General features: G+C 39.2%; 1 protein-coding gene across 2 annotated transcripts; it reads right to left on the bottom strand.

Moving 5' to 3' along the window:
- Positions 1 to 2,786: 2,786 nt before the first annotated feature.
- On the bottom strand, positions 2,787 to 16,933 carry cdh26.1 (cadherin 26, tandem duplicate 1). Of its 2 annotated transcripts, none has more exons than XM_037773887.1 (19): positions 16,783 to 16,933; positions 14,455 to 14,514; positions 14,259 to 14,351; positions 14,008 to 14,163; positions 13,759 to 13,906; positions 13,393 to 13,562; positions 13,151 to 13,279; positions 12,876 to 13,061; positions 12,491 to 12,759; positions 11,200 to 11,345; positions 10,844 to 11,074; positions 10,526 to 10,747; positions 8,826 to 8,950; positions 8,615 to 8,692; positions 7,487 to 7,552; positions 6,202 to 6,276; positions 5,438 to 5,476; positions 5,185 to 5,256; positions 2,787 to 4,247 (listed from the first exon to the last, which is right to left on the bottom strand). In XM_037773887.1, exons 1-19 carry the CDS (start codon positions 16,807 to 16,809, stop codon positions 4,029 to 4,031), a joined length of 2,511 nt encoding a protein of 836 aa, XP_037629815.1. In that variant the 5' UTR covers positions 16,810 to 16,933; the 3' UTR covers positions 2,787 to 4,028. The 2 variants fall into 2 exon arrangements, with proteins under 2 accessions (XP_037629815.1, XP_037629814.1); XM_037773886.1 differs by having other exon boundaries at positions 5,185 to 5,259.
- Between the last annotated feature and the right edge of the window lie 7,996 nt (positions 16,934 to 24,929).

Raw genomic sequence — 24,929 nt, forward strand, 5'->3', positions numbered from 1 at the left:
ACAACAAACAGCGATATCCATCTGAGAATAACTAATATTAATTAATGCTGATGTGACTAGTGATTCATGTTATGGGATTATTCCTTATTTCATGGGCAATTTGGGGATTTATACATTATTATTACATACTTATATATATACAAATTTAAAAACGAAGCATTCGAATACTGATTTGGAGGTTGAATACCATGGCAACAGCTGAATCTTCGAAGCATTTGGGTCAGTCCTAGACGTTTGTGACATGTTTTTTAGTGACATTTGAGACGTGATATCCGTATTGATGTCACGTTGTTTCCGTACGTATTTTACGTATTACTTACGTACTTATTTTAAGGTCAACCATGACTTTTTTCCAAAACCTAACTAAGTGGTTTTGTTGCCTAAACCTAAGTGAGTGGTTTTGTTGCCCCCTGTTGGTACTGCCTCTTCATATACTCTTGTAATATTCAAGCCTCGGCGAGGCAAAACGTGCCAGCCATACAGAGGAATATTTCACTTCACTTGTTCTGATCCATAACTACGTAACTCTTAAGCAATCCACAGCAGAAACATTTATGAAATTGTGGTTTAATTAAAATACAGTTTGCTGACTCAATAGGCACTGCCTGAGGACAGTGGAATTGGCACAGTCTAAGGAAAGATACCTCTCAAACGCGTTTGTGAACATAAATCTACTGAGATGACATCTAGCTCACACAGCTCAACATTGCTCCATTGGGTGGGTGAGAATGAGTCATATTTAGATAATACTGAGCCCTTCTTTTACTGGTCACGAGAAAACAAAGAGAGAATAGCACGGCACATCAATCCCTTAGTTTAGGAGGTACTCTAAACAGCTGCTGGCGTCATTTACTGTACATGTTCCAGCTAGCATCATATGTTACACTGTGGGAGATTTTGCACTGATGCAAGGCAAGGCTTTCTGAGGAAAACTATATGAACTGGAACTAAAGAACATCCTGCGTGGGCATTTCAAAACCTGTATGTCTCATCAATGAGAAAGAAACTCAACAGACTTTGAGTTACTTGGAATTACTTTCATGCTCCCTTGTGTCTTTTGTTTTTCATCAGTCTTTACAATGAAGCACCAGCTCTTTTTATGTCATATTGTGTTTTTATGTTTCATGTTTTTGTGTTTTTATGCTGCCTTGCTGCAAAAAGAATTTCCTGTATGTTTAGTTTGTTTCTGTGTTGTGCGTGTGGATCAAACTAGGTCAGGTTTGCGTGTCAAGATTTCCATTTTTATTGCTCTCAGTGCCACACCTTAACTGCATCTGGCATCTCTACGTATGTACTTTAATCAAAAAACAAGTTCTGTCACTTCTGCTGACAGACTAAAGGGCATCCACGTTGACTTTCAGCAACAGTTTTCAGAAACAAAATATAGAAACTTTTGTCAAATAAAATCGCACCAGACATAATATTTTGTTTTTGGCAGCGACAGGAAGTTGATGATATGTATGAACCACCATCACTGTGGACAGCTGCAGTCATCGGTGTTGACACTGACTCACTGGCTCAAGCACGCTACACTATGTTAGGTGGGATTATCACTGGAATTATATGCAGGGCGAGAAAAACGTCAACTCAACTCAACTCACCTGTATACGCAAACCGGTCTCACGGGAAGGCGTATAAATAGCACGACATTACAAGGAAATTCCGTGTGTCATGAGGACGCATTTTAGGATTTATGCTAGTTATTTGTACGCCACGCAACAAAACTATGGTAACGTCCACAGTTATGTTTAGGCTACAAAACCACTTAGTTGGGTTTAGGAAAAACATCATGGTTGGGCTTAAAATGAGTATGTAAACTAAGTAAAATATGCACAGAAATAACCTAACAGTACAGAACACACGTCACAAGCGTCACTACAAAACACGTCACAAACATCACTAGCGTAACTTACAAAACCAAACACCAATCTCCTGGTTGAAAGTCCTGTGTTTGCTGAACCCATCCACCTCCTCACCCGCCCACGATAAGCAGTCTTCCTCCCTTTTTATTCTACGTCACTAGCTCTGAGCGTAGCATATTTACACAGATACATTCACAGTACATTGCAGTAAGTACAGACTACATGATGTACAAATAACACGCCAAAAGCAATAAAGGCATTCTTATTGCAAGCTAAATCCCTAGCGTATTATCGTGTCATTCATATTTCGTGCGAACGGGCTGCTATACCTTTCTGACAAGCTGTATGACATTTCTGCTGCCACCATTCCCTTACTGGCAACCCCTTCATCTAGCGTGCAATTGTAAAAGATGAATTAATACAAGTAATTATAGTATTTAAAAATTCAATCTTTAAATTATAGTACATGCTTTACCAGTATTGGGGAAGCTGCTTCGCGAGCTACCAATTACTTCACACTGGAAGAAGTTGAACTACAGCAGCAACAATATGGTGATCCTAAAATGCCAAGCCGATTCTGGGTAAGAAAAATGATTCCTTATTCTGACACAACTACAATAAAAAGTGTATACTTAGCAATCAGACTGGCATTTATCCAATTCTGCTCCACTATGTGTTCCCCTGAACCATGCGCACGCACGCACACACACACACACACACACACACACACACTATCACTGTAAACAAACAGCTCAAAGTATTGTACAATACTTATACACATGCTGGTGCACACTAGGAAGAAATGTAGTTGGGTTAACTAAAGCCACTTAGAAAGTAGTTTAAACTACTTTGTAAAAAAAATTCTCAAATTGACAATGTACATGTACAAAATATGATACAAAAAAGTCAGATGCCAGCAAGAAATGCCATTCTATTGAGTTTATTTCAAAAAGTGTCCAGTTGTTCACAAGTCATATATACACAAACCAAAAAAATAAAAAGCCCCACTAAAGAAATAATTAACTTGCACCTTTTTTAAAACTGTTTTACCGACTTGAGCACTTTTCCAAAGAAATGGGCCTGTTGTCTTACTCATCACAATCCAAACAACTAAAACAGTTTTTAACTTGCTGAAGATGATGACACTGTGTGAGAACAGAGCAACGCCTTTTGCGCATGCTGGCACTACATACAGTAAAGGTGAAAGATCAAGTGTGTGATGGTGGTGGCTGCCTGACGCATTAAAAGAAAAAGGGGGCATGGCTGGTCAAAGGGTGTTAAATTACAGTGGAGAAGCAATGGTAAAATCAAATTTTTAAAAAAGCTTTCTTTCCCTTTTATGGCCCAAAATTGTTTGTAGTTTCAGTAGTTAATGACAAAAAAAAGTATGGAAAATATGAATGTAGTTGAGCTACCAGCAAGCTAGTGCAAAATATAGTTAAGCTACTAGTTTAATACATGTAGTTCACTACTCCCTGAAACTGGTCTTAACTACTGTTACAGTATGTTATTTGGTGTCATTTTTATTAGTATCAGTTTAGTAGGGATAAAGCCACTGTCCAATTACTGTCGAACAATACTGATTTCAACCAGTCAGATTTCTGCTGGTCCTTATCAACAATCTTTTACAAAAAGGTAATCTTGTGAGTGCGACTGGCAGAAATAAAACATCTTACATACTATGAAATATTCCAGTTTCCACAGATAAACTTACAGTTTAACACATCAAAAACAATACTATACTACCCTGACAAAGCCTCCAGAACGAGAAATGATGCACTGCTAAAAGCACTGAGACGCGGCAGCAATCACTCCTAAAGTAGTGAAGTAAAAAAACAAGCAAACACACCCAGTCACTGTCAAAATGTTAGCATTTCAAAATCACCAGAGCGTGACAGTTTGTGCAGTGCATTAATTCCATCTTCAAGCAAGCAAAATACAGCCTTGACTACATAATCCTTGTTTCGTGGATAGATGCCAATATACAATATCTGGCTCTAAATATTTGAGATGTTTAAGTCCGAAATGCAGAAGTACAAAATCCAGCCATTGTTGTACATCCTTTCTCCAAAGCTCCAGTCAGATAAGTCCATAATCACAAACTCAAAAAACACGGGAGCGAAGAGCAACTTGCTTGATACAAAAACCTCAGTCCAGCGGTGGCCTTTAAAGCTGTATGTTTTTGTCTTTAATTGTCGGATGACAGATGCCTGCTAAGGTCTTGAACTTTGGCCCCAAATCATTCAGAAACATCAAATCGTCTCCCAGGTTGCAGAGTGACAGCTGATCCAATGACTGGCATCTGCTGCCCTGACCCTCGTAGGCATACTCACAGGGCTGGTAGACCGGCTGGCCTCCATGGCTTCCTTCAATCGTGTCCATTCTCTGTGGGATTGAGGAGTCATTAAAAAAACATTTTAGGTCATTTTGTCAAAAACAGATCATATCAGAAGACTAGGGCTGTCAATCGATTCAAATGTTTAATCGTGATTTATCGCATGATTGTCCATGATTAATCGCAAATTAATCACACATTATTTATCTGTTCAAAATGTACATTAAAAGGGAGATTTGTCAAGTATTTAATACTCTTAACAACATGGGAGCGGACAAATATGCTTGCTTTATGCAAATGTATGTATATATTTATTATCGGAAATCAATTAACAACACAAAACAATTACAAATATTGTCCAGAAACCCTCACAGGTACTGCATTTAGCATAAGAAATATGCTCAAATCATACTATGGCAAACTGCAGCCCAACAGGCAACAACAGCTGTCAGTGTGTCAGTGTGCTGACTTTGAAATGACTTACCCAAACTGCATGTGATTATTATAAAGTGGGCATGTCTGTAAAGGGGAGACTCGTGGGTACCCATAGAACCCATTTTCATTCACATATCTTGAGGTCAGAGGTCAAAAAGACCCTTTTGAAAATGACCATGAAAGTTTTTCCTTGCCAAAATTTTGTGTTAAGTTTGGAGCGTTATTTAGCCTCCTTCGCATCAAGCTAATATGACATGGTACTGATGGATTCCTTAGATTTTCTAGTTTCATATGATGTCAGAATCTTCATTCTAACTAAAAAACTGAGCCCCCTACAACCTCAGAAAGATTGATTCTGTTAATGTGTTAAAGATATTAGTGCCGTTAAAACGAATTTACGTTAAAGCATTATTATCGTGTTAACTTTGACAGCCCTTTCTATATATGTATAAAGACATTCAGTCTGGTCTGGAAGTATAATTATACTGGCACTTGAAGCAGATGCAAACAACCTTATAGCCATTTGGGGATCAGCAGGGACAACTCTCTTACCCTGTCGATGTGATCTGCAATGTGTTGTTGTGACTGCAGGTTGAGAGAGCGGTCGTATCTCGATGAGCCTCCCTGCTGTCATAGAAGAGGATTGTGAGCTCTTATTGGCACAATATAATGCACAAGTACAGGCTTCCCACTGCTTAATCAACATACTATACATGCATTAAAAAGTGTATACAGTGCAGTCAAAGAGGTTTATATTTTAGCAACTATATTAAAAGATACAAATTCAATGAAGATTACTATTTACCTGGTAGGTGTTTGTCCTGTTTGAAGTCCATGTAGAGTACTGAAATTAAAGGATATAAACAGTCTTTACTACCCTCACTTGACCTTACAGGTAATCTATTTGTGGATTAAAAAAACATTGGAATCAGATAGCACTCAGAGAAAACATGATAGAAAGTATTTAAAACATAAAACATGTTTTAACCTGCGTCAGAATTCACCCCGTTCATATCAGTAAGGGTAGGAAACAGATCTCAGTGTAGCTCAATAAGATTTAACAGAGCCGCAAATTAAGTTTGTGTGCGTGTAGGTTCAAATGTGTATATATGTGAATGTATGAAATGTATATTGCAGCTACATTTCTAATGCGCAAGAAAATAAACTTAATGAAAATTAAATAAACATCCAAATACACAAACAATAATTAGACACATGCTATGTATTTTTATATATATATATATACATATATATATATATATATTAAGGTTTTTTTTGCAAACATCTGTCTTTCTGTAAAGGATAAGACTAACATGCAAACAAATGGGACAGAAAGAAACCCTCGTGCTTCTACTCAGTATGTGTTTGTGCAACACAGACTGTAGAAAATAGGCGTTGCTCATGTAGCACTAAAATAAAGGTGGTGGCGCTCCCTTGTGAGTTTAAGGAGGTAGTGTGCAGACTCTCTACAAAACACACCTATGAGAGCGATGAGATGAAATGTAACACATTCATCAGGAAACACACGCCAAAAAGGCAGCTATTGTAATCACAGCTGTAACCTCTCACCATGTTCTGCCCTCCTCGGCTTCTGGTTATGTCTGTCGGACGCTGCATACCCAGTGAGGTCAAGTTGGAGTTGTTCTGTTGGGGATATACAGTAAGGTTAACCAGGGTGGAAGAATATTAGAGGACAGCAACAGGCCCTGCCTATTACCAACTGATTTTTAGGTCATATCTGCACCAATGAAAGCAGTGAAAAATATATTTCGTAAACTGAAACTAAATAAAAACTATTTCCTTTAAAGGGACTATTTGTAACTTTCAGAAATGCTTCTTAACAGCGACACCTGTGGCCGTGAAATCAACGAAAGTCAGCGTCGGGCTCGCGCTTGCTCGCTCTCAATATACCTGAATGAGCATCACTCAAAACAGTGAGGCGACACACGTCAGCTAAAACCACAATATCACTCTATATGTCAGCTGCTTGGCAGTAATGTTAACTGACCAGACGAAGGTCTCTCCATGAACATGATTTAGATCTGATCCTAGTGTTGGCTTTTCCTGCCTAAGTGCAGGCTGAGGCAGCGGGGCTCTCCAGCGTGTCTCCCTGCTCTCTCCGCCCGCAGCCGGAGAGAGCAGAGGAGACACCGGCACCCGGTCGGTAACGAGAAGACAACGTAAATCTCTGTAGAGCTCCGTCACTTCACAAGACACGGAAAACCTCTGTTGGTCTGGAGGAGCTGCAGCATTTATTACTGCACAAACATCCCCTGTACATTCACTAGATATTCTCTACATTTATGCGCGTACAAAGTTACAAATAGTCCCTTTAAGAAAAATTAAAACTAAACTGAAATGATATTGCCTGGCTAAAAAACGAATTAAACAAAAACTAATGTAAATTCTTTCATTTTTTTAGTTTTTAGCTATAATATATGTCGGCAGGAATTTCTCTCAACTCTCGTGACGTTGAACCACAGAAACTGAACGGACTTGACATTCCAGGAGGTGAAGCTATAGCACAATTGCTTCACTAAGGTAGTGTGAAGATTAAACATTAAACATTATGGCAATCCCAATACAGTTCTCGAACCATGTCTTTCATATGTTTATGTAGCTGCATACTTCTGAGACATTATAGCTGGCACTAACAAAAACAAACAAATTGAAATTTCAAAACTATTAGAACCTTATCTGCACGCACCACTGAACACCTTAAGCTAATTTATTGTTTGGAAATCATCATTTCAACAAGTCCAGCTGCTGTAAACATTACTCTAAATCATCATTATTCTTTGTCTTGCAGAATTACAAACACACAAAGGACACTGTTTAAAGTCCTGTTACTCACCACAGTGATCCATGAGCTGTAGTTCGTTTCCATGTCCTGGCCCATTCCTGGAGCCATACTAGACACCTAGTGGAGAAAAGCAAATGAATAAAGCAACCGTGCAAGCAGAGACGAGTCTATTTCTCCATTTGTGTCTACGACATTTAACAAAGCACTGTATCGAGTGTTTTAAGAGAGAAATGCCGCCACAAGATCAACTCCTTGTGGGTTCATGAATCATATACAGTATTTCTTAATAACTGAACTTTCATCAATACTTATATGACATTCAATCAATTCCTTACACTTAAATGTCTGCTGGTGTACCACCGACCTTTATCTCACATTCAAAGGATAATAGTGCTTCGCAGTTAACTGCAGTAAATGTGATCAGTACATCCAAACTAGATCAAGTAATCCCTTTTTGCAAGTACTCCAGGCAATCCAACTGTGCTTTCCAATACTCATCCTACCAAACTATTTAGCATGCCAGCAAAAAAAATTAGTATGTCCCGATACATAGTATGTCAAATGCAGTATGCCAAAAATACCAGGATGTTCTGCTACATCTGGTCGCATTTTGCAGTATGTAAGCCAGCATGCTTTTCTGGCTATTCTGAACCACAATCCTTTGCACAGCGGGTATATGAGCAAGAAGGTCAAAGTTCAAGGTGCAATTTTATGACGAAATAGTATGTCCCAATTGTATGCATACTTCATGCAACAGTACGTATTTTGCTGCTGCAGTACGTACTAAAAGAAAAAGAGAAAGTATGATATTTGGAACTTAGCCCAAGATGTCACCTTTGTGTCGCGCCTTTTTGTCACCTCTTTGTGTTGCGCTGCGGTACTGTTAAAGGTCAACCCATAAACTACTTGTTACACCTTACTGAGCAAACCCTGTAATTTATGCCATAAAAGTGTTCCCTGCAACCCTGTATATCTGTCATCAGTTAGATAGACAAAGAAAAGTAGCAAAGTGCCTGGATTATAGCTGTCATCTCCTTTTCAGCAGGACTGGGAGCTACATTTACTGAGGCCTTTTAGGCACACCCTGAAATTGCACCCACGCTGACACACCTGATGCCTGCCAGTGAAAAATTAACCACAAAAAGGACAATGAAAGCTGAGTTGGTAGAGGAGGAGTACCTGCTTGATGGAGCCCCTTTTTAGGCCATCTGTCACATTCACACTGTTTGTAGGTGTCAGGAGCAGAGTGGGCTCAGCCTGAAAGAGAAGAGAGAAAAAAATAGATTAAACCCCTCCAAAAAATGGGTGTGATTGGTGGAGTAATGTAGCATAAAGCTACTGTCTTACTCCCTGTAACTGAGGGAGCACACACACAACACAACCAACCCACCGTGCATGCGGAGCCCCCTCCTTCTTGGTTGTACTTGATGAGAGTCTGGTTGCCCTCATCCTCCACAATGGGTATGTGCCGGAACTCCTTCCCTCCACACTGACACATAAAGACGAGGAGCAGCACTGCAGAAACACATCAAAATGGCACGGTTGAAAACGCATCACGTACATTCTGTTCTCAAACTGCCACTTACTTGCTATGGTGACCTAGATTAACCGCTAACATAAAACTGGGTAGTGACAGTGAAAGAGCAGCTTTTGTTCCTCCCTCATTGCCACCACTGAGGAATCCATGAGCAAGGCGCCCTGAACTCCTGAACTGCTCCAGTGAAGCTGCTCAGTGGCAAACGGACGAAACTGTGGTTGTACTTTCTAGGTGTGAATGTAATGTAATGAATGAAAAATGAAAGGTTTGAAATGATATGTCATACATATGCAACACTGGAGCAAGACCAGCGTAAATTAAGTTATGACATGTTTAACGCCTGCACACCAATTACAATCCACAAAATCTGCTTAACCATTAAGGCCTTTACACACTGGGGCGTGACGAATAAACGACATGTAAATGCAAAATACTATATAAATAAATATTATATGTCCAGGGCTTTTATTGTGAAAGATAAGAACGTAAGGAGTGAATCTGATCTGCGCTGCCTTTGTAAAGGTTGAAAGGAGTAGTAAAGCTTGCTGTACTGGTTTGGACTACAGAGCAAACCCCCAGGAAGAGCGCCAGGCTTTGAAGCAAATTTTACATAGTGGCCAAACAATGGAATTACAAATTCTTTGTCCATCACGTGATGCCATTGGGCCCCAAAAAGACTTTTCCCCATAGACTTACATTGGGAAAGAGACATCTGTAAATCAGCGGATAATTTGTTTTGAGGTGAATCAACTTCCCAGTACAAACACTTGAATATCCCAATTCATTAGGTCCTGAAAGTTGTAAAATGCACTAATAGCCGAATCTAGAGTTATTTCCCTCCCTCCGTTCATGTGAATGAGACCCAGACTGAAGGCTGGACCGAGGGCTGGGAAACGGAATTAAAGGAAACGCTACTGCGCCTGCTCTACGGGCCCAGTGGATGTGGAAGATCGCCGGAAAATCCAGGTAATTTTATACTCAGAAATCAAGCTTTTTTTGCTCCATGCACATCCATAGAAGATAGAAGATTATACATCCATGCTACGGAGGCTCCGTGTCATAAATATAGGCGCAACTCTATCCATTCCACACAACGTGATTGGTTGATGACTTTATTCGCGGTGTGAAAGTTCAGAAAATCAACTTAATTCCGAAAAAAAGTATGTCGCGTTTTTTTTTGCTGTGTAATATTTGCGTTCTGTGTGAAAGTACTCAGGACAAAACAGTTCGAAAAAATATATTTACGTGTAAATTACACAAATCACACAAAAAAAGCTACTGGTGCAAAGGCCTTTTGAGGCTAAATTGTGGACAGAATTATTTTGATCTGAAGAAGGATATTTTAAAAATTGTATTGTAATGTTTAAATCAAGCTATTTCATTGGTTTATTTAAAATAATAAATCCTCACCCTCTATTAGTTAAATGACTGATTGATCTTAGTATGAGCTAACAAGCTTGACTAATTTTATTTCCTCAGAGAAGTTGATTTGCATGTAATTGACTTGCTGCTAAAAAGGGTCACTGCAGGTTTATACTGATAGCCATACTCACATAAAAATAAGAGGAGTCCTACACAGAGCAGTCCAATGGCTGCTGCCCCAAAGCTGGATGTGGGCGGTTCTTTGCCACGACACCCATCTCCCTCTCCACAGTCACACACCATCACTTCCATGGTATCAAGTCCAACGGCGCCCTGTTGGTCCTGGATCATCAGGGGCACTGAGTACTTGCCATAAGCAAGTGTCTTCAGGCAAACAAGCCCACCTTCCTCACCTAGTGATGGATGTAAAGAGAGGCATTTAGCTCTTCGATTTCAACAAAACAAAACATTATTTTTTAGTAAGGAGGGTTTAACAGATATGTACTAACCATAGGCAGGGTCTAGTTTCCAAAACTGCTTCAGAGCTTTGTCATCACGCCCCAGGGAGAAAGTGAAGGGCCCACTGAAAGGATGTTTGTCTTCGTCCTTGGCAGGCACTGTGACCTTGTTAGCCTTGTTTCCACACATAATGGTGCTGTTGATGACCAGCCTAGGCATGTTGTCATTGACATCACCGAGGTGGACCAGAACAGTGCTTGAACCTGTGGCTGGAGGCTCACCTTGGTAACCACAGCAAAGGCAAAACAACAAACAAACACTTCATTAATCTAGGCATTTAGTTTACCAGTGGACCACATTATCCAGCTTGTTTTTGATTGGAATATAAAGTAGGACTCCTTCATACCATCATCAAAGGCACCGACAACGACTTTGTAAATGTTATTGTCATCAACAAAGGGTGACTCTCTGTCCATCTTCTTAACTGATGTGATTTTTCCAGTTTTTTTATCAATGGTCACCCAGCCGGCTGGATCTTCTAACAGCACATGCCTAATCACAGGAGAGGAAATGGAAGTGGAGCAGAACATATTAACTAAAAACACCGAACTGCAGCTGCTGGAAACCAAATGTGTGGCTTTGTTGTGTGTTTCAATCAAAATGGTAGAGGTATTATATAACTACAAGTTGAAATAAGCTTATATTGTATACAGTATGCCAGGTAATTTCCCATAAGAAGAGTAATGCTGCACACGCAATTTGTGCCCGACCAATGCATTGGCAGTTCGGTTATTATGCAGACATACCAATATTGGGTTATGGATATCATCTGGCCAATACTAAACTGGCAGTATAGAATGTCAAAGATATGTTTGTACAGCTGTAGTTTAGAAACAGTGTCACAGTTACAGAATTTGTCCACCAGAGCAGCCCGGTCGCACAAAACAATTTATGAATTAGTGTGCAATAAGAACGCCTTTCTTGATTTTCTTCATTTTCACGCCATGTAGTCTGTACTGACTGTAAACACATCCGTCAGAGCTAGTGACGTAGAATAAAAAGTGAGAAAGACTGCTTATGGCGGGCGGGAGGGGAGGTGGATGGGTCCAACAAACACAGGACTTTCAATCAGGAGACCAGCGGGTTTTTTTGTACGTTACGTTAATTACATTTGTGACGTGTTTTCTGCAATTTTGTCACGTTTTTTCCATACGTATTTTACTTTGTTTATGTGCTTATTTTAAGCCCAACCATGATGTTTTTCCTAAACCTAACTCAGTGGTTTTGTTGACTAAACCTGAGTGGTTTTGTTGCCTAAACATAACTGCAGACGTAACCGTTACATGGTGTACAAATGACACGTGACATGCATTACGTTGTTGTAATGTCGTGCTATTTATACGCCTTCCCATGAGATCGGGATGACCAGAGTGCACTGACAATTTCCATTCCAATTTCCAACGATAAAATGTTCCGCTCATTACACATCTTGGTCACAATTCTTTGATAACCAAATTGATAAAAAAAAATGATTTACTGTATGCATTTATGTTAAAAAAAATCTAATCAGACGCTATGTGGTTATAAGACATTTTTAACCTTTGATATCGACACCCACCTGAAAAATCTAGCATGGGTCGGACTCTATTCAAAACGTGGCAACGAGCGCAGCAAGTGTATAGTGTGGAGCCACCAACCTGATATGGGTTACGTTTGAGTCAGCGTCGTGAATAATTGGAGTGAACAACACCCTTCCTGGCTCCTCCTCTTCTTTTTGGTACACGTCAAATTTATCTTTGTCATAGTAAGGTGGGTCATTAACATCGATCACTTTCATTGTGATGTTGACTGTATCTGGAGGTGGACTTGTGCCAAAGAGACCACTATCGTCACAAACAAACAAGGCTTCCTCATTCTCTACTCCGATCTGCAGGGTAGCGAGTGTTGTCACCTCATAATCCTTGCCCTGGAAGAAACACACAAGTTTAGTTCAGTGCTGGTGCTGCTAAACTTTGTTGGACTTTTCGCTTGACCTACTGTAAATAAATGAAGATTATATTAGTGTGAGAAAAGCAGAATTACCTTGATGACACTCAAAATACCCTCATTAGTGACGGGGTCGGTTTCAATTTTGTAGTTTCCTCCCTCATTCCCATGAATGAAGTAGTATCTGGCACGCCAGCCAGGAGTGTTAATTGTGTCTTTGTCGTTTACCCCAACTCTCAAAACATCGGTCTGCATGGTCGATTCCGGAACCGAACCGTGGTACTGGACAGGAAGAACAGTTTCATCTTTACCATCATACATCACTCTAAAAAGCAACTTTAATAATAATAATAGTAATAAAAAGTATGTGCCTGCTTCTCCTTGAATGTCGGTGGATGACTGTTTGTGTCAACAATGTTGAGGGTAATAGTGGCAGTGGAGGACATGGACGGTGTTCCATGATCTTTTGCTTGAATAAGAACTTCATACTTCTTTACTTTCTGAAACATATATAAAAGACGATATTTCAGATATTACATTGACAAATCTGTATGTGTGTCCATGTACAAGCAGCTGCCAACTGATGTTGTAGCAGTAAGTCACTGAGTCTCACATCGTAGTTGAAACATCCTTCAAAGGTGAGTTGGGCCATTCTTCCATCAATCTGATTCAACTTGATCTGGGGCACTAGTGGCTTCTGTGAAATCATAGTCATGGTGACTTTAGAGTTGCTCGTGTTCCTCTGGTCTAGGTCCGAGACCATCAGCTGCCCCGGCAAGTACCCTTCAAGAAGTTGAGGAAAGGAAGTAGAGTGTTTTAGAAAAGTAGGAAGTGGAGAATGGGAGGAAAAAGTACCCAGTATGACTACAAGAGATCGGATGAAAGATGCAGCCTAGGTTTGAGATGATGAGTGATACTCATAGACTGCAGGCAGAAAATATGCATGCTCTATGAGTCATTTATGCAACTGTATACTCACCCTGTGGTATATTTTCATCAACATTAACTTTCATTTGTGGGTTATGAAATATTGGTGCGTTGTCATTGATGTCCAATACTTCTATATTAAAAGCCAGCTCCTTGTCGATTTTTTCACCCGTCTCTTTGCTCAAGATATCAAACCTGATCTGTGGGTAAATGTATTCATGTAATCATGATTTCTAATGGTTACAAATCTACATAAAATGTATTTATCATGAGAGGGATTGGTAATCCAGCATTGGCTCACTCTGAAGATCTTGAATTCCTCTCTGTCGACAGATTTATGGGCTTTGACGAATCCGGTGTTTTCATCGATGGAGAACACTCCCAGCGGCGGCTCGGACACACCCATTCCACTTATACGGTACTTTTGCACGGAGGAATCCTTCTTGTCATTAAACATCTAGTGTCAAGACACAAAACCATTAAGCTTGCATTGTTTGGATATCGAGGTGCAGCATTAATTGGTGATTTCATTTAAAAAACTGATGTCCTCACCTGCGAAATGTTCATGGGGAACGGCCCAGGATCTTCCTCCCGTATTTCAATTGTGGACAAAACCCACCTTCTTTTGGAACGCGCCAAAAGCTCCTGTGGAAATCAGAACGTAGATCGAGAGTACAAATGTTATAATCTTCTCTTAGAGGCAAAACATTTTGGCAGGAGTTTGTATTTCCAAACATGAAGCAGTTACCCGCTTGACACGTCCGATGTGGTTGCGATGGTGAGACTCTGCCAGGGCTGTTAATGCAACCTACAACAGGAAAAAAGGGGATATTAATACTTGTTCTTGTCAACACAGAGAACTTTTAATGAGTGTTTAATCCAACAAATTTGACAGGTAACTCCTATCACGCTTTATTCGCTGCTCATTTAATCTAATTTTCTCTTTTAGTGTTAAATTTATTACTGTGGTCTCACTGTCTGCCTTTCTGTCTCTCTTACTTCCCTTCAAGAACTCTTCCTATGTCGTGCGGAGTGGAAATTCCAGCGTGAATTGGGGCAACAGGTGTGGTGCACACACCCTGGCAGGTTGCCCTTCTGTCATAAAGCAAACACGCATGTAGAAACACCTTCACATGTGGGGCAACTTAGAGCTTCCCATTCATTTAACCGGCATGCCTTTATTTTGTAGGTGGAAACCAGTACAACCAACCAAGTTCTCTTCGTTTGCCTTTGAGCAGCAGCGCGTCATGTATGGTGCAGTAATTACATGTTATATCTCTGAGAAAATAACACCAGCTTAGGTGATAACTTTCTCGTGATGAAGTCAAAGTGAAAATTAATACCTATTAAGGCAATTATAGTAATTATAGGGATTAACTTCTAACAAAACTTCAATAAATAGCAACGCATGTGAGTCACTGTGCTTATTGTTCATTTCTATGATTGTTTATGCCTTTATTAGACTTGATAGTAGAGAGATGGCAGCAGAGGGCGAGAGAGAGAGACAAAACACCTAGATGAGAACTGGGAACTTTCTGGTTCGTCTTCAATCCTACGCCACAGGGTCGCCCCACGGTGACTACCTATTTAACACAACCTTTTACTGACAGCGATGTTAGAATTTTATCTTTTATAATCAACCGTACCCCATGGACTTGTTAAAGCTGAACTTCGCGGTCTATAAGGCCAAACAATCAAAATAAAGTTAGTAAGTGAACCTTGAGTTTATAATTTTTTTTTTAGATACCTGACATTATAGATGTGACAGGACAGGGGAGGGGAGAGAAAGATGGAAATGACATACAACAAAAGTCGCGAACCAGGGACGTTGCAGTTCACGCTCGCCATCTTACAAGTTTTAATTTAGATTCTTTATATCAATGTTTTGGCAGATCTTGCCTTCTTCTGGATAAAAGCTACCAATCATCTGACAGTTTATAGAAGGCTGGGCGATATGGAGAAAATCAGATATCACAATATGTTTGACTAAATACCACAATATAGATATTGCAATGATATTGCTGCTACAAAATATTCACACAATGAGATTTTTGATAAACAGTTATCAGTAATGTGGATATAATGACTGAGTGGGTACATGCAAATAATAGAACGGCTTGAACAGTCTGTTCAGTTCAGAAAATGACATCACTTTACTGTAATTGCAGTCTTTAGAACCAGGAAAAGACAACACTTGTGCAATATTACGATATTACAACATCCAAAATCTAAGACCATCTAGTCTCACATCACAATATCAATATAATATTGATATATTGCACAGCCCTTTTATATATAGTGTATAAGACAAATGTTTCAAATCACCGATCACAGGGTAAACATCATGTCGCCTGATAATCCCACTGAGAGCAATTTTGAGTGGAAGATGTTGGCAACGATTCAGGGGTATGATCATCATGAGTGTGGCTTTCCCCTCTTTACTCTGGCGTCGATCTGCGAGCCAGCATTTCGCTAGAATAGGTGTGTACTAAACCTCTGTGACTCATATTTTTTGGCACAATGAAAAACAATTACCTAAATGGTTGTGTTTAATTCTATCAGGCACCGGGAGCAAATTCTTCAGCTACCGTATGACTTCAGCCGTGTCCCGGTGAACTAAGCTACACTACAAGTACTTAGGGATATTTTTTAGGAAATGAAAGACGTTCTCCAGTGCACTGAATTAATTGGAGAACATATAACCCAATGCAATCCGACAACTCTGTTTGTGCTTTTGGTAAGCGTATGAAGGAGCTCATGTTTCTTGTTGTGTGTGTACAACCGGTATTTCCGCAATAACATTGATAGAACTGGTTTTGCTTGATGACTTCATTAATCATCATTAATCCGCATTTGCCGATAGACTTTATAACTAAATGGCCGCATGTAGGCCTGTTATTAACAAGTTTACAAGTAATTACAAGCAACTGCAACCCTCTCAAAACAAACATTTTGCAGTTCAAAAAAAAAAAAACAGTCACTGTGTTTATCATGTTCAATGTTAACAAAATCCCTGCTTGTTTAAACAGTATGATGCCTTATTATAACAGAAGATAATTAAGAGTTTCATGCCTACCAACAGAAGCAGGGAAATGGTCCTCATTTTGGTCCGAGCTGCTTGATATCCTCCGCGTGAGTACTCCGAAAGAGTCAGTCAGCTTGATTAAGAGTGCACGGAAGACAGCCCACAATGCCTCCAGGCAGCAGGTTGGCAGACTCTGCAGTTGACAAAGGGCTGTTTGTCTGTCCGTGCAGTTATGTGCGATGTGAACTGTTAAATGACGTGTTGGTACATGTAATTTGTGTGTAGGACAAGACCAGTAGGAGCTGTGCTTGTTTTTGCTTCTATATTTAAATCTATTTTAGTGTAATGATAATGTTGACATATAGGGCTTTTCTGGCTGTGTAGAGAAGCAGAGCCCGGCTCAGGTGAACACCCCTTCAGCTCTATAGCTCACGTTACCATGATTTATGTATGTCTGACGGTCAACCTCACATCACCTGCAAATGTAGCCCAATCTCATAGGTCATATCATGTGAGTACTTGATAAAGTGAAATGAGATTTTGAACCTACTGGTACAGTATACGTCACTCTCACACCCATTAAGCCAGCTGTCAGCCACATTCATTCGGTATGTTTTGTTCTTTTCCACATGCATAATCCCATACACGTACTGGATATATTGAAGTGATATGAGTCTAGATTGCTAAAGTCAACATTAATTGCCAGGTTTTTATAGTTTCTCTGTTTATTTAATTTGTTTATCTGTCGACGTGAGCATGGATGTCGCCAGAGATCATAGCACAAAGTTGGTAGGTAGCAGCATACTTGACTTGTATTTCCACAGTATCTGGCACACTCAGGAAACACTCACATTACTCTACCTCTCCGTTGGACTGATGTATAGTTTGATATATTGTCATATATTTGATTATATTTATATATTATACCATACTATTAATCATACCTCTGTCACTTTACCTTGTAATCTTGTCTTCCAGTGCTCTCGGATAGTTTCCATTTTTACTTCTATTCTTATTTTAGTTGCATCTTATTATTTTTTTTTGTTTACTTTCTCTATTTACCCGTACTTATTCTGTCCTTCTGCTACCGCAAAAAAAAATAATAATAATTTCCCTTCTGGGAATTCATAAAGTCTTATTTCATTGGAAAAGAGCACACCCAAAGGCTGAACCTTAAATGAAAAATAATTGTGGTTTGCGATGAATGATAGCTGAGTAAAGGCTCAGACATGCAGCATGTGTCTGAGGGACTGGTATTTTGTGCTTTCCAAAACCTCAAAGGAAGATTAGTTTTTAATAATTTAATGCTCTTTACAAATCACTTAATATCTATATTTCATATTATTATGTTTCATTTCACCCAGTTAAAATGTGCTGCATAGAAACCGCCATGTGTCCTTGGTCATTTATTTATTTCCCCACAAAGGGGCCTTGAGGGTCTGTGTGCTGTTAGGCAGTGGGCAGGTAGGACTGACGCTTACAGTCAGTCTACAGTAAGAAACGTGAGAGGAACTTCATATGGGCGTGGGAACACTGATTCACAATCCATACGCACTCTCTCATAATCTCTTGAATAATTCCATGTCAAATCTGTCAGATGTTAATCACACTCTTATATAGAGGACACGCACACATGCTCAAACAGGACCTATATACGTACATGTGTTAATGAGAGAGATGTCAGAGTGAGGGGGCTGCCGCTGACAGGCGCCCCAAGCAGTTCGGGGTTTGGTGCCTTGCTCAAGAGCACCTCGGCAATGACCAAGAGGCAAACTGGCATCTCTCCAGCGACCAGTTCACACTCAGTACTTGGTCCACGCGGGGACTTGAACCGGCGACCCTCCGGTACCTAAGCCAAGTCCCTATGGACTGAAAAATAGCTAAAAGTACTTGTGTAGAAATGTACTCAAGTAAGAGTAAAAAGTAGGTCAGCTAAAATGTAGGCCTCTGAGTAAACATTACTGCGTTACATTTAAACAAAAAAACAAGGGGGGGGAGGGATATATTAATATACTACAAAATATATTGCATTAAATGTCAATTTACACACAAGTGGAGCAACATCGGCAACAAGATCCCTTCTTCAACTAAATTTAAATCTTCTGTCCAAACCAACAGATGGCACTCTTCAATCTGTGCATACAACTGGTTATCAATTATAAATAAACAACCGCCTTCCTCAGCCTCACAAGAGTTAACCAGAAAAGAGACAAAACTCAGACAATTAGACAAAAATGATCAACAATAAATAAAACGAGCTACACAAGAGCGCCGGAAACTCCTTTTAGAATCAACAGTAGAATACAACATCACCAAAACTATTAAGAAATATTACCTTTTTAAAAAGAAATTCCTAAATTAAAAATGGTCAAGGATTAAGGTTACATGATATATTCCCTGTTTCTACTGTCTAGTACCACTGACTCAGTGTTTACCATTCTAAAGCGTTCTACATAGATTTCAAAAGTGGCAGACAAAAAAGGAAAGACTGGGGAAAATTGGGCAAGATGGGACAAACATCCAGTAGAAACCCTGCAGGGCTCTGCAAAAGTATCCTCAGTGTACAAAGAAAACCCCAAACTCTTCATGCAGGATCTATCAAATACTGGAGCTGTATTAAAAAGAGCGACCCTGCCTGTTACCATTATAAAGGCCTCGTCTGCCGAGAGTTGAACATAACAAGTAGTCAAATCCCAGCCAGCCTCAGAGCAGTTACATTATCACTCAGAAGATTAGACCTGACCAGATTATAACTAAAGAAAAAGAAAAATACATCACACACTCACAGCACAAACTAGCAGACTGGCTAACCTGAGAAAGACACTGACAGTGTACAGACTGAGTGACCATAGTCTGGCAATATAGAGAAGCACAGACACAGACAGGTCCAGAGAGGAACCGGCTATGCTGCCATTGTGATGACAGAATTACACTTTCTAACACAATCAGAATTAGATTCAAGATTCAAGATTCACTTTATTGTCATTTCACTGAGTATTTGCATACACAGAAGGAAACTAAATATTGTTTCTCCCAGCACCCTTCAGTGCATTAAAAAAGGATAGAATAAATAAGTATAAAAATTAACACTGCCTAAAAATAAAAACATAAAATAAGTGAGCGTTTCAGACACAATTTCACACAATTTGCAGTCGTCTTTAGCAGCAGAGAAAAGTGCATTTATGTCCATAGTAAAGTGCTTTTTGCATTACTGTTCCAAAAATCGTCTTTGACAGGTGACCAGCTTTAAAATCTGTTTCTGTGTTAATGCTGGGGGGTTGGGTGTGACTGTGTGTGCTTGTGTGGGAAGAACTACAGAAACATCAATCTCCTCAATTTGTGACAGTGAGGGAGATTCTGGGGTTAAAGGAAGAATGTTCACGGTTGGCTGCTAAATATATGTATAATAATATAATTTTATTTCATTTACCTATTTCATTATCTATTTTATTCAATTATATAATATTTTTGCTCACCGTTATGTTTTTTTTTATTAATTATATTTCATAATCGTAATTGTGCTTTGGCAACATGTGTCAGATGTCATGCCAATAAAGCATAATGCAGATGTCAGCAACCTGCGACGCTTTAGCTCCTTAAAAATGGAAATGAATAATAAATACATTTTTTGTTTACATTTTCATTTTCAATCTATCATTGTTATAGGTCTATGGTACGACAGAGTATTAGGGCCACATTGAGGAAAACAAATAAATCTGAGATTTCGAGAATAAAGGCAGAAGTTTACGAGAAAAAAAGTCGTAGTATTATGAGAGTAAAGTTATAATATCATAAAGTAGTAATTTTACGTGTTATTTTCTTTTTTTCTTGTAAAGCTATGACTTTATTCTCGTAATATTCCGACTTTTTTTCTCGTAAAGTTATGATTTTATTCTCATAGTATTACGACTTTTTTACTCGTAATATTCCGACTTTTTCACGTAAAGTTATGACTTTTTTCTCGTAATATTATGACTTTATTCTGGAAATCTCCGAATTTTTTTCCCTCAATACTCAAAACCCTAATACTCCGTAGTACATTTGCACTTTGGCCCTCACTGCATTAGACTTACAGTATATACTATACAGGTATACTTAGACTATAAGCTGTATAATGTTTTGTGGCTCCAGACAGATTTTATTTATTTATTATTTTTTATTCTTTTGACAGTAAAGGTTGCTGACCCCTGGTCTAATGAATATAACAATTTAAACTGACTGCCAGTTTATTTCTTTAATTGATATAACACATTGCATAGCATGCACACTCAACAAGTTACTAGGCAACAAAGTGGTTGTTGACCTTCCTCATCTGGAGAGTTCAGCAGTGTGTCGTTGTGCTCACCTGTAGTTGTGCTCACCTGTAGTTGTGCTCACCTATGTCTAAAGGTAAGTCCTCCTCAATCGGCTCCTGGTTCAACTTCTCTACTCGTTCATTCTCAACGCATAACCAGTCCACTCGTCCGGAAGTGTTTAATTAAGATAAATTTAACTATGCCAAGGTACAATAATGCTAGTAATCATATAACCCCTCACCATAATGTTGTGTCTGAAGTAGCCTCAATGCGTGAACTCGGCCGTGAACGCAACACACCTGTTTAAATAATTTCCGGTGGTGACGCCCTCTGGCGGCCGCAGACACACCTGCAGCTTCTCCTCTGCTGCAGCTCCAAGTCTTCTGTTTCATTATCTCACAGTTTAACAGGACTTTTTTGTAAATATGTTTTATTGATTTGCAAAGATTTTATCCCCAAAAAATAACAGATACAAAACATGTATAAATCAAACAAGATAGATATCATTCATCAGATCTGTTTACAAAGTTAAGTCCAAATTCCCTTCCCTATCCCCCTCCCTATCCACCCACCCACCCACCCATCCATAGGATCACAGGTTACAGAATACATTTAGTTGCATGAAGGAAAGATATACAATAAACAAAAGACAGGGGGGGGGGGGAAATAATTAGGAAAATAACTTGTAAAACGAGAAAAAGAAAATAAATAAATGAAAAAATAAATAAAAATAAGATAAAGAGAGAAAAAGAAGGGGGGGTGGGGGGCTGCTCACTACTGTAATATGACATTCATGTTTTTCACTTTACTCTTCGTCAATGTTAGGATTTTTCTTTTATGTGGATTTTGTTTTTACTCTGTAACAGATGCGACAAAAAGTGCAATAAACAAGTGTAATACCTCAATCATATATCTTATACTGTATATGTTCTTAATATGCCTTGTACAAAGTATTTCTTATATATGTACATTCATTCTTCCTGATATATATATGTTCTTAATATGCCCTTGTACAAAGTATTTCCTTTTATAATCGTAATATAACTTATAATTTTTAATGGAGCTTCCCAGCAAAAAGTATTTCTACTACGATTGTAGTTGTATAACGGGCGGAAGTGACTCAGAGGGTAGATCAGGTCCCCGGCCGCTCCAGGTCACATGTCGATGTGTCCTTAAGCCAGACACTTTACCCGAAATTGTACCTGAAGGCATAGCCATCAGTGTGTGAATGAGTGTATATTCCATTTACCATAACTGGTCTGACAATAAACATTTTGAATCTTGAATCTTGACTTGAAATAAAGCGAAATACATTTTATACAAAAATGTTCTCGTCTTCTTGAAAAAAAAAATGCAAACCTGCTCCGTTAGTCCGGACAGTGTGGGAACCTTATTAAAATTTAATTTCATATCAATGAAAACAGCCTTTGTAGAAACGTTAGAAAACTCTTGGCAAAAAAAAGGAACTGTGGAACTCATTTGGCCTCATGTCACCTTGAGTTTGATTTATTTTGTCACGCAACGAATGACATGGCACTGCCAACTGGGCTTGTTGAGCCTGCGGGCAAAAGTTTATACGGTTTGTTAATAAGGTAATCGTTCAGTGCTGGAATAAAGAAAACATGTTTGCCTTTGTACCATTAGTTTCGGGTAATGTCCTCTGTGTGTTAGTTATTAATCACTGAGGAAAGACCGCGTCTGTCTGCCATTCCGCTGCTCTAATACAGTACACACTTGTCCATTGTTATGATGACAGTGATGATTATTTGACTGAAAACTTTACTATCTAACACAAGGTATTCTGGGGTAATGAGGGCAAGTTCTTTGAGGTTTGACGGGGGGTGAATTCAGTCCACTCTTCTGTATGAACCAGTTTTGCGCTTGTTGCAGTATTATTTTTCCAGTAAGCTTGTGGAAACGTGGATGACCTCATGGGAGAAGGGAGGGAGTTACTGGGACTATGCTATAGGGATGAAAAATGAGGGGTGGCAAAGTTGTAGAACTGGAATGGAGGGATTAACTAATGTTGACTCTGGTTTTAGGAGCTCATTGGACTCATTTGTGTTGATAACATTGGACTTAAAGGTTGAATATGCCTCTTGGAAGCCTTTACAGTAGTCTCGCTCGTAGTCCTGGTATGCAAGCGTGTGTGATAGTAAGACCAATGTTCCTGAGGCAATTTTTTATTCAATGGAAAGTAGGTTTGGCTTTGGTAAACTGGGAAAGGGGAAAGAAAACAATACCTATTATGTCCTTCCATACATCCTAGGGAACTTAGCAACAGAAGGATTGCACTGTAATACATTCAACATATATCATTAAGGCTGAGACAGCGTGTGACGGCTCAACCTAAATGATATATAGGCTGAGACAGCGTGTGATGGCTCCAGCCCCACCATAAGCAGTTGTGTTTCTGTCAGAGTCTTGCTGTAGGCATCCCCCATAAAAGGCTGAGTAGATAATTTATAGTTCATAATTCTGTCTTGTTGACTTTGCTATTTAATGTCAATGGGAGGTTTCTTCCCACATTTTGGCCTGCCTATACAGAGGTTTCAGTATGTTTCACACAATGTTGGGAGTTTTGATAATTGTGTCTATGAAGTTCAAATCTGAAAAAAAAAAGGAACAGGCCGACCCAGTTCATGACAGCAGGTGCAGTCTCACTGATCTGTGATTAAAACCCTCTGAGACCCGCAGGATTGCCGACATTACTGTTTTTAAGAGGTTATAGCGGGCTCAGTTTTAAAGTGAAGATACTGGTATCACATGAAACTAGAAAACCTAAGGAATCAGAGCCAACCATGTCATACTAGCATGTTAGGAAGCTCCAAAGCTATAGGCAAAATTTGGGAGAGGGAAAGGGAAAACTGGCATGGTGATATTAAAATGAGGTCCCTTGACCTCTGACCTCAAGATATGTAAATGAAAATGGGTTCTATGGGTAACCACGAGTCTCTCCTTTACAGACATGCCCACTTTATGATAATCACATGCAGTTTGGGGTAAAAACCATGCAGTTATTATAGGAGATTCCGATTTCCATATAGTGAGCAGATGTTTTTAAACTTGACATCACTGTATAAAATGACCTGTGGTGACCTCTAGGATAATCACAGCCTCATGAAACTGTACAACCACAAACTAAAGACCTAGAGACCTAGAACATTCAGAGGATGGATGGCTTTATTTGGTAGATTGACAATAAGGGGCTTTCTGAGCAGTTTGCAGAACAGAAGTGCTCGCCATCTAATCACCGAAAAATGCAATTCTTGCAGAAATCTCCAGATTTCAAAAGTGTTTGATGCCAAATCACAGCATGGCTTTTTCTATGGTGTTCCTCAAGGTCTTGGTGTCTTAATGTGATATTTTGGAGGGATTTATGAACATTTTTATCAATTCTCGAGTGGTAAAAAATGGTTAAATATTGCACAAAATCTGTGTAACAAATGGTATCAACCCAATTTATGAGACACAATAGAGCATGAGAATGACCATCATATACTTCTATCATAATGTTTTAAACCCTTATACACTTTCACAATTTATTTTAATTCATTCATTCATGTTTATTTCTGATTTATGACAAGAAGAACTGGACACACAGTGCTGAGCTGCATCTCAGATTAATCCTCAGGTTCACAGCTTTCAGATGATGTACACCACTTCTGTTGACCTGCTATCTCCCCCTTAAGACCGCTGTACCACCCTAAAAAAGACAAAAGCAGGTCTATGTGGGTCTTTTAGAATTAACAGATTATGAGCAAGCTCTTTGCCAGGAGGAATATCAGGAGAAACGCTCCTTGTCATAGAGTGGATGACAATAAAATAAACCATGTAGAGAACAATACAGTGTCTTGTAGCTTGTTAGCAGTTCAGCTCAGGCCAACAGAGCCACAGGCAACA

The sequence above is a fragment of the Sebastes umbrosus genome, chromosome 6 (genome assembly GCF_015220745.1).
Source record: "Sebastes umbrosus isolate fSebUmb1 chromosome 6, fSebUmb1.pri, whole genome shotgun sequence".
In the NCBI taxonomy this organism is placed as follows: domain Eukaryota; kingdom Metazoa; phylum Chordata; class Actinopteri; order Perciformes; family Sebastidae; genus Sebastes; species Sebastes umbrosus.

Bases quoted from the DNA above. Each gene is read 5' to 3' on its own strand.
- cdh26.1 (XM_037773886.1), bottom strand. From the start codon at position 16,809: ATGAGGACCATTTCCCTGCTTCTGTTG. The intron at 14,352-14,454 runs GTAACTGCTTCA...TGATTTCCACAG, and splicing joins ACATCGGACGTGTCAAGCGG to GAGCTTTTGGCGCGTTCCAA. The intron at 5,260-5,437 runs GTAAATAGTAAT...CTTCTATGACAG, and splicing joins ACAGGACAAACACCTACCAG to CAGGGAGGCTCATCGAGATA.